Source organism: Egretta garzetta, unplaced genomic scaffold, assembly GCF_000687185.1.
Source record: "Egretta garzetta isolate BGI_Z169 unplaced genomic scaffold, ASM68718v1 scaffold45, whole genome shotgun sequence".
Lineage (NCBI taxonomy): Eukaryota > Metazoa > Chordata > Aves > Pelecaniformes > Ardeidae > Egretta > Egretta garzetta.
In genome coordinates this window covers 8562791-8572288 of record NW_009260028.1, presented here as the reverse complement: position 1 = coordinate 8572288, position 9498 = coordinate 8562791, and the positions used below count along the sequence as shown (strand labels likewise).

At 44.5% G+C, this 9498-nt stretch overlaps 1 protein-coding gene across 2 annotated transcripts in view; it reads left to right on the top strand.

Annotated features, from left to right (window-relative positions):
• The window catches only part of RUNX1 (RUNX family transcription factor 1), a 68647-nt gene extending 60178 nt beyond the window's left edge, over positions 1-8469 (top strand). Inside the window, exons 4-5 of one of the 2 annotated variants that reach the window (XM_035896510.1) lie at positions 3750-3911; positions 7428-8469. In XM_035896510.1, the coding sequence (XP_035752403.1) occupies positions 3750-3911; positions 7428-7921 (656 nt within the window). In that variant the 3' untranslated portion in view covers positions 7922-8469. The remainder of the gene's footprint in view (positions 1-3749; positions 3912-7427) is intronic. The other variant, XM_035896511.1, reaches the window with a different exon arrangement.
• The last annotated feature ends 1029 nt before the right edge of the window (positions 8470-9498 follow it).

Genomic DNA, 9498 nt, shown 5'->3' with positions numbered 1-9498 from the left:
TTTCCCCCCTTTTTTCCGCCGAGTCCCCGACCCAAGCTTGTTTCGTGACCCTGCGAAATGTTACGCAACGTTGGTACAGCTTAATTACAACTTTTTCAAGCGAGCCGAACGCAACCTTTCCGCCGCAATAAAACATGACGGGGCATGAAACGCGGCTCCATGCTTTTCTGCTTTAATGGCTTGTTCGGCGCGAGGTGAGGGGCCGGGACGGCGCAGCAAGGTGTGAATTATTGCACCATAATTCTCACCCTGGAGTGTTTTATTGCAATTAATAACTGTTTTCGTGTTTTAAATACATTTTCTCACACCGTAAAGAGCAGAAACGGAAAGTACTTGCTAATGGGAGAAATACCGGGAGGATTGGGCACACATCGCCAACCGGGGCACCCTCCTTGGGTTTTTCTCCTAATTTTGATCTGCTCTTGGATGATTTTGGAGCCCTGTTTGGCTTTAAAAGTGTGTGGGCCCAAAGCGCTGTTATTTCCCGTTGGTGAAGTAGCTCTCCCTGCAAATCTCTTCATGGATACTCTTGTGTTGGGAAGCAACTCCCATTTATTCGCAGCATATTTTCACCAAATTAACTTCAGCCACGCAAAGCCGCACATTCAGTCCCCCCCCACCAAGCTACTAACTTCTGAGATGTGTGCCTCTCTATTTCGAAAGCAGAAGAGGGATGGATTCGGAAAGAGTTTGTTGCCTTTTTGTGCAGTCTAGTCCTCTGGCAAATTTGAACCCATTCCAGTTTAATTTCGGGTGACCTGAAAGCTGAAGAAAAGCAGATATCACAAAAATAAAATGCTATTTGAGGGCCCTGATCCAGATTTTATTGAAGCTGCTGGAAATGCAAACCTTGCCTTTACTGGGAGACGAGTCTGCCTCTTGATACTGAAATGCTGCCGTAAAAATGCTAGTACAGTGATGCTTTTCTCCACTTGTTATTAAAAAAACTGGGAAGGTGATGCCTGGGGTTAGTCAGCACACCCTGCTTCTAATATGCACATACAATATAGTGCGCTATATTGACATCACTGAATAGATTGCAACTTGTTAACCAGTCTGATGTCAAAAAGCCAATCTTTAAGAGCAAATACAGGGATGGGGAATACAGGTACCAAGACAGAAAATTGATTGGTAGTTTGAACTTTCATTTAAGAAAGACTTAATGGGATGAGGAGATTAATAAGAGCGGGGGGGATGTCTCTCGGGCTGTCTGTCAGGGTTTCAAGTACCCCAAGAGGTCAGTGATAACAGCAAATGGGTGAGGTGGGTCCAATAGCTTGGTAGTCTCTTTCTGGATGTTACTAGACACATACTTGGCCCATTGTCCGGTTTCTAGTGGGGACACAGCACAAAGCTAATTCTAGTAGCACTAAAAGAAGGAAACTGTATTTCAGTTTAGTCTGGTCGGTGTTTAGTAAATCTCTGACAAGGTCTTGCTTCCTCTTCTGCCGCTGCAGCCACCGCTGTGGCTTTTTCTGCATCTTCTTGCTGCTGTTCATGTGTTTATTGCACTTGGGGCTGTTTTATGCACCAGGATCCCATGCGTGCTGGGCAAGGTACAGGACAAAACCATGTCTCTCGTCCTGAAGAGCCAGCAATGTAAGAAACGGGAGAAAAGCAGCAGACAGAGCTGCCCCACCAGGCAGTGACGGTTTGTAACAGGAGAAAACAGGCAGTACGTTCTCTCCTTTCAGCCTGAAAAGCAAGGATGGGTGGCAGCAACCCCTGCACGTGTCCTGGTCACTCTGAAATCAGGCTCTTCTCCTCTTCTCTGCAGTGCAGGGACCCCAGGACAGAGCACCTGAAAGCAGGTGACAACATTTCCAGCCAAAGGGGTTCAGTGCCTTCTGCGGTGACAGCATTGAACGGAGCCCCTGAGGGAGAGGTGACAGAGGGGAGGCTCTGTCACCTGTGGCATCAGCCTGGGCAGCAGGACTAGCCAAGGGAGCTTCCATCCCTGGGCTGGGAATCCTGCAGCGCACCTATAAGGGAGAAATAATTTAATGAACCCCATTTTAGAACTGAAACACATGGCGTCGTACCATCACAACACTTGCTCTGCCGATGCTTTGTGGTATTTATCTTAACGCTCCCCCTGGAGATTGAATTCCCTCATCAGTCTCCCTGTCATCTTTAATGAACACTGACCATACGTTAACAGTGAGGTGATGCTGGTAATTGAGAATAAGACAGGCTTTGTGCCTATGTCTTTTTGTTTGCTTCTACTGAAGTCCATTTAATCCAATTGGATGTTGCTTTTAAAACAGCATGAGTCAACTGAATTTATTTTTAAGGAAGTCTGCCTGAAAAAAAAAAATTAAATATTAATAATATCTGAATGTGAATACGTTACTCAGCAGAAAAATCTTTACAAGACCTTAGTTTATTCTGCAAGTGACTTCACTAGTTATTTTTTAAAAGCTTGGAGTTTTGTATAAATCTTCACTTCTGAACAGATGAAACAAACAAAATGTAAAACTCATCTCCATAAACCACAACAAAATAATAATTTCCAGATGGGCTTTCTGATGGAAGATCAAAGTCCTTCAGCTCAGACTTGGGAAATTTCCCTTCCATGCTGATATAAGTTTTATCTGAATGCAGTTCATCCGACATTTGCTTTCTTCAAAAAGGCAATTACCTAGATGAAGCTGCAGGAGAATGGGCTGAGGGCTGAAGAAAATAGAAAAGATTTTAATAAAATAGTAAAAAAAAATGTCTGGGGAGGTAAGAGGAGAATTTATACAAAAATTAGACATTTCCATACACTGAAAAATGCCGGCTTCATGGGCAAAGATGAAATAAGCAGAAAGGAGTTGTTTCTGCATTGGTGCAACTGGTTTGGACAAACTCCCTGCCGTGCATCTCTGATTTCAAACGCCAGCCAAACTAGTCGTGTGGCTAGAAAATAATAGGTTAGTGTTTTTCCATAGATGTTTTACTCATCTGTGCATTTTGAGATTTCGCTTCCCAGCAGCGAACAGTCTCTACAGAAAGCCTGTACTCGTAGGCTGTCTGCATTTTCAGCTTCGCGGTGCCGTGGAGTTCGTGTAAGGCTTTCTGCTTCCGAAGTTCATCCACTGCTAGCAGATGCACCCATCACTCTGAATTCTATTTCTGTATTTTAGCATATACAACATAGAGGTACAAAATCCCTGCTCATTTCATTAAGCCTGGGATTTTCAAAATATTGCGGAAGTCAAATTCCTCAGTCCTATTCATCCACTTCAGAGCCTGCCTTTCTGGAGGACACTAGTTTTGCTCTCCATCTCTCTCTCTCTCTCACACACACATTTTCATCTTGGTTTTTTTTTCTCTCTACTTCCACGCTTACACAGAAACACCACAGTTCAGTATTTTTGTCTCCTTGGTGCCATGCAAGACATACCTTTTTGGCTAAAAAGGGCTGCGAACACACCACCCGAAATACTAATGCGTCTCAGCAATGAATAGTCTTTCACCTTGGAAAGCTTAATCTGCTTTTTCCTGACCGCCTTTCCCAGCCCACCATCAATGTGAAACATCAAAAAACTTCACAAGAAAAAAATCAACCGATCAAAACTCACAGTTGCACAAATAATATTTTAGAAAGCAATTCATCTGAAGGTCTCTTGACAAAGGGGATTATGGAACTGAAATGTAATTATCTTGGCATTTAAGTTTCTATTTCCACCATGTGGTTTGGTTCACATATTTGACTGCAAAGTTTTATCATTCAAAACAGCCTATAGGTCTCTTTTTCATTGCAGACACAAGGCAGGTACAGCCATCTCCGCCATGGTCCTACGACCAGTCCTACCAGTACCTGGGCTCCATTGCCACCCCCTCCCTGCACCCCGCCACACCAATATCACCCGGCAGGGCTAGCGGCATGACATCCCTCACCGCAGAGCTTTCGAGCCGGCTGTCAAGTAAGTACCTAAAAGTTAGTCCCCCTGCCCCGGGCCTCGACAAGGTTTTGAGGCTGACTCCAATGCAAACAGGTTGCAATGTCCTAGGGTGCTGCTGCAGCTTTTCTCCCGTTGCAGTGAAGCCTAGTGCGGGCCCTCTGCAGCAAGCCTTCTCCAATGCTTTGCTGGAATTTGTGCAGAGTACAGAAGTATGGTTCGGGGCCCAACATATCATTGTCAAAAAAGAAAAAAAAGAAAAAGAAAGAGGAGAAGGCAGCACTTTGAAGATGCATGGAACTATAAAAATAGTTCAGAGTGCTGAAGAGCTATCGTATCTGCCAAGAAATGAATGCCACAGATATTTCAGTTCTGTTTCCTTCCCTCGCTCTAAATTCAGACCAGAGCACAGCAGGTTATGGGTGGACACACTGACTGCAGGATGGTGGGGTTTGACATTTTAAGTGTTGCACTGGATTGTCTTGTTACATCTTCGTCAAATTGTACTGCAGAGCTTTACAAGCCAACATAAAAATATAGCATGGAAGTGAAAGCTACCCCCCTGGTTTCCACCATGCTCAACTGACCATCTGCTGACTCTAACCCACACATATTGAACCAATATATGAGTGTTCAATAGCAGGAATTTTCTTAAAATGAATGGGAGCCATATAATTCAAATTTGGACACGGCTTTTTCAAAAATATCTTCTTTGGCCGCACATATTGCTCTCATTTGAATACTCAGGGCTTCTTCTAAGATCAGAGAGAATCACTTGAACGTGCTCCAGCCTGTCGTACTGTTGTCATGTAGAGCCTGCTTTGAAAGAGTCACAACAATGATGCCCACCAAAAGTAAATTATTTGTTAGGTCTGGGTGCTAATTACATCTTAGAGATAGAGGAAAATACAGGAAGCCTTTCAGAAAGAAAAAAAAAAAAGGAAATTTCTTGTTTTAAAAAAAGTCTATAAAAATTCTGATTCTTCATTGACACACTCTTCTTTTAAAATGAAAAGACTCCTTTTTACTTTCTCCCCTGTGCTTCCCTCCCCTTGCACTCCTTTCCACTGTCAAAATGCAGAAACAGAGAAAACAGAGAAGGATGAAAAAATATCTTCTTCATAGCAACCAGAAAATTTAAAATAAAACAAATTCTTTCATCAAGTTTTTTACTTAGAAAAGTAATTTTTCTTAACATAATTGTTTGAAATTGATCTTTACCAGTTCTCTTGATTTTCAAACCCTATACATGGGTGCCTGATGCATGCGAGCTTGCAGGTGTGGATACATGAATCAGACTGAATGGAGATGTTAATCGCATTTTACCTTTACCAGTGTGGCGACTGAGGTTGCGCTCAGATGAACACATTGAAATTCAATGTTTTCGCATTGGTGTAGTGCCCAAATGCTGTCATTGTGAACCAGGGCCCTTACTGTGCTGTGCGCGGTGTGAGCACGGAAGGCTTCCACGGTCTTAACAGGAGATAGCCGTGTCTGCGTGGGGTAACTGCACGCCGTGTTTCTGCTGTGGCAGGTGGTGAGCGTGGAGGTAGAGCACCAGTGCTAGGGCCCGTCAGTTCTTTTTGTTCTCATGCCAAAGTGATTTCCTTTAGGGCAGGCATAGTGTCTCCGTGACTTGGGAAGGAACCTGGAAGAGCTTCATTCGCATGTCGGTATTCTTTCTTGCTTGTCTTAGTTCTGTACATGGAGGCTCATCTCTACACATCTGAAGCGTTTTTTATAATGCTCCGAATGTTACTTCCATATTAAATGTCATTCAGTATTCCCAGAAAAAACTTTCACAATATTTTCTCCCCAATCCGGTTACTGTCACACACACTTGCTGTCTGTCTAAGAAATTTCTCCTTGTCAGAGCAAAGAACAAATTTGAGGGTTTTTTTAGGCCCTACCATCTAAAGACACGGTGCCTCCAAAGAAAAAGCTAAGAAATGGGGCATACTTAAACCACCTTGACATTAAGTCTCATTATTCTGCTTTTTGCCAAACCGGGCAGAAGAATCCCTCATCTGATCAGTGATGTGCCCAGGCAGTGTGAAGAAGTTTGATTTCTTTCTCAGGAATGAGGTGTGGAAGTACCATTTAAGATCTGGCAGGTTGTCAGATGTCACCTCCAACCTTAGCTACTCTGAAGCTCCTGCCATTTCCTACCATAGCATATATCTTGCCATGCTAAATCTAAAGGTGCTGGGGTCTAGGGGAAGGAAATGTGTTTAGGGGTCCCGTTAATCTTCCAGAAAGAAATGGAAGGCAAACTCAAAAAGGAAGCGTACATCATGCGTCAGAGATTTTCTAAGAAATTTATAGAAATTCAACAAAGTGTTCTGGCTGTGTTGTTGACGAGCTTTCAGAACTTGGCGCGGTAGTGTGTCTGCTTTAGCTTTAAATCTGGTCAGAGCCAAGAGCTTTGTTTTCTCTCTGCTGCTTTTCATGAGTATTTCCTTCAGCGCGTGGCTCCTTTTCTGCAGACTCCACGTCTTGTCTGACAGAAGAAGCTGTCTTCTGGAAAGATTTTTTCTTAATTATTGTTGTTATTTTACTCATGCATAGCTGCCAGCTCTAGGGACTGACACCTTCCATTAATCTGAGTCACGATGAAGATCCTTCCTAAAGAGGCCATTATCTGCTCTGCTTGTTTAATCCTTGCACACCAGGGAAGGAGACAGTGGGAGCGGGCATACTTCCACAGATGTCAGACAAAGCGGAGCAGAATTTGACTGTCCTATGAAACATTTCGTGTAGCAGGACGAGAAAGGCTTCTAGGCACATGCGAAAGGAAGAAAAAAGGCCAACCCCTATCATTCTGCTTTAAAAAGGCAGAACTTCTGTTGTCCTTTTTTACATACTCATTAGAGCCAAGATTTTCAGAAGCGAGTAACAATTACGTAGACATTATACGAGGACCCAGATACAAAGACCTTAAGCGAACCCAATTTATCTTGACTTTGGTAGTGTTGAGAGTCAGTGGGGAACTGTGCTCCTAGGTGCTGACAGCTGGGCTGAGCCTGTGTGTGTGTAAATCCTGCCCATGCGGTTCGTGTGCCCAAAGGACAATCTCTGCACCATGGAGCTTCTCATTTGAGCCAGCAAATAAAACTGGGTGCGAGGAGAGCCTATGCAGAAGCTGGACAATTTATTTTTAGGCCCCATCGGTGTCCCTGGTGAGTCAAGTGATGCTGGGCAAGGAGCTTGTGAACTGCGTCCTGTTCCCCACCCACCCACCCTCTCTGGAAGTGTAAATAGTGGCATGTGCTGTAAGGTCTCTAAGAGCAAACACATATGCATACAAAACAGGGCGAGAGCTTGGCACTCCTCTTTAATTGCTGCTTTACTGAAATTAATCCAAAACATCCAGATCCATGAGCGCTACAATGAGCAGGTAAGGGATAGCTCTGTTCTGGCACTATCAGCACCGCTTTGGTTAACCATAGACCAGAGTTTGAATGTCGGTTATCGCCTCGAAAAGGTGAACCTCCTTTCTGCCAGCTCAACTGTTCTCTGTCTCCCTTCCCCACCACCCAGGTGCTTCTGACTTGACTGCCTTCAGTGACCCCCGGGTGGGAATCGACCGCTCCTTCTCCGCGCTTCCCTCCATCTCCGACCCTCGGATGCACTACCCGGGAGCATTCACCTATACGCCGACGCCCGTCAGTTCAGGGATAGGAATCGGCATGTCTGCCATGTCCACAGCCACGAGATACCACACGTACCTCCCGCCTCCCTACCCTGGCTCATCGCAGGCCCAAGGCAGCCCATTCCAGACCAGCTCGCCCTCCTACCACCTCTACTACGGAACCTCTGCCGGCTCCTATCAGTTCTCCATGATCTCGGGGGGAGACCGGTCCCCCCCACGCATCCACCCCCCCTGTACCAACGCCTCCACGGGATCGACACTCCTCAACCCCAACCTCCCCAACCAAAGCGATGTGGTTGAGGCAGAAGGGAGCCACAGCAACTCCCCCACTAACATGGCGACCACAGCGAGGCTAGAGGAAGCGGTGTGGCGACCATACTGAAAAAATTTCGAGTAGTTATGGGCCAGGACTAACGTGATTTCCATTTCCCGGTGCCCGTAGGTATCCCATAAACACCTGTCATGCTTATGGGCCCTGCCATGTTCGTACATCACTTTGAGAAGGAAACCCTCCAGAAGCCAGCGCTCCCAGGAGCGGTGGCATGCATTAGCCAGCCCCTGGCGAAGCGACTTCGCTCCAGCAAAGCAACCCTCGCAGGGGGCTGAGCTTCTGGAAAGGAGGACGCCTGAGTTGGTGGTCCAGAGGTAGCGAGGATGGGTAGAAAAGTACCCCATCTGTTTTCCAGGCCTGTGGCTTTCTAACATGCCTGGGCTTGAAGGTCTCTACAGCCCTAAAGAGAGTTTCGGTTCACTTCTATTTTTAAGACTTAAAACCTAAAAAAGATCTTAGTGAGTTTACTGCATCTTATGGACATATTAACTGTAAGGAAGTATAGGAAGATTCCCAGAGGGAAACTGTGAACGCTTCTGTTTTAGCAATGCTGTGAATGAGAGGTTTTATATGTTGAACTTCATTCTTTCTTCTTTTTTTTTTTTTAAAAAAAAAACGTGTTGTATATTCCAAAGAATATGGAAATTTTTTATTGCTGGGGTTTTTTTGTTTTGTTTTGGGTTTGTTGTTTTGGGTTTGGGGGTTTTTTTTTAGGATGCAGCTCATCCTGCTTTGCATCTAATTTGTTTTATTTCTCTTGGCACCTTATAATTGCAAAAAAAAAAAGATTTTACTCTTTTTTTTTGTTTTAATCATGCTTGCTTCTTTCTTGCTTTGTCAACTGAAAGAATCAGCCCTTTTCTCAATGAGTTAATTTAACTTTTTTCTTTTGGACTTTTTTTTTTTTTAAATACAACGGCTACAGCCTTGGGTCATTTTCAACTACTGTACTACTTTGATGAGTTCATTGATATTTATGCTTGATATTTAGACTTTTCTTATTTGTTGATACTATTATTATTTAAATATGCCTATATTAAAAAAGAACAGCAATTGCCTTTTTTGGTAGCAGCCAAAGTCAAATTTATCACATTGAAAAAGGCTGGAGAAACGATGGGTAAAGTGACCTCCTAATTACCTGGAAATATTGTTTACAGTTATCTCACTCTCATTTTGCTCAGCTAACTGGGGTCAGATCCTCCAAGGCATTTATGTGCCCAACTCCCACGGAAATGATTTAAGCACCAAAATCCCTGTGAATTTCTGTGCCTTCCCACCCGGTGGAGTCATCTCTCCCTACTCCTTCCTCTCTTTTCCTTCGTCACCAGTGGTGACCCTCAGGATCAGTAATCAGGATGTACATATTTCATAAGGCAGACCCAATATTCCCTAACTAAATGCATCCCCGTATGGCCCCATTCTGCTCCCAAGCTTGCCTGGGCTTCCTAGCAGCACTGGTGGAGGCCTCCTAGTCTTTCAAAAGTGAAAGCCAACAGGCAGCTAGCATGGCAAGGGTGAAGTCCTGGCTCCGACAGAATCAGTGTGAGATTTGCTCCCAGCTCAGCGGAGCCAAGATTTCGGCACAGTACAAAAGCCACGTTCCAGTGTGCTGGAAAATAGATCAGTTC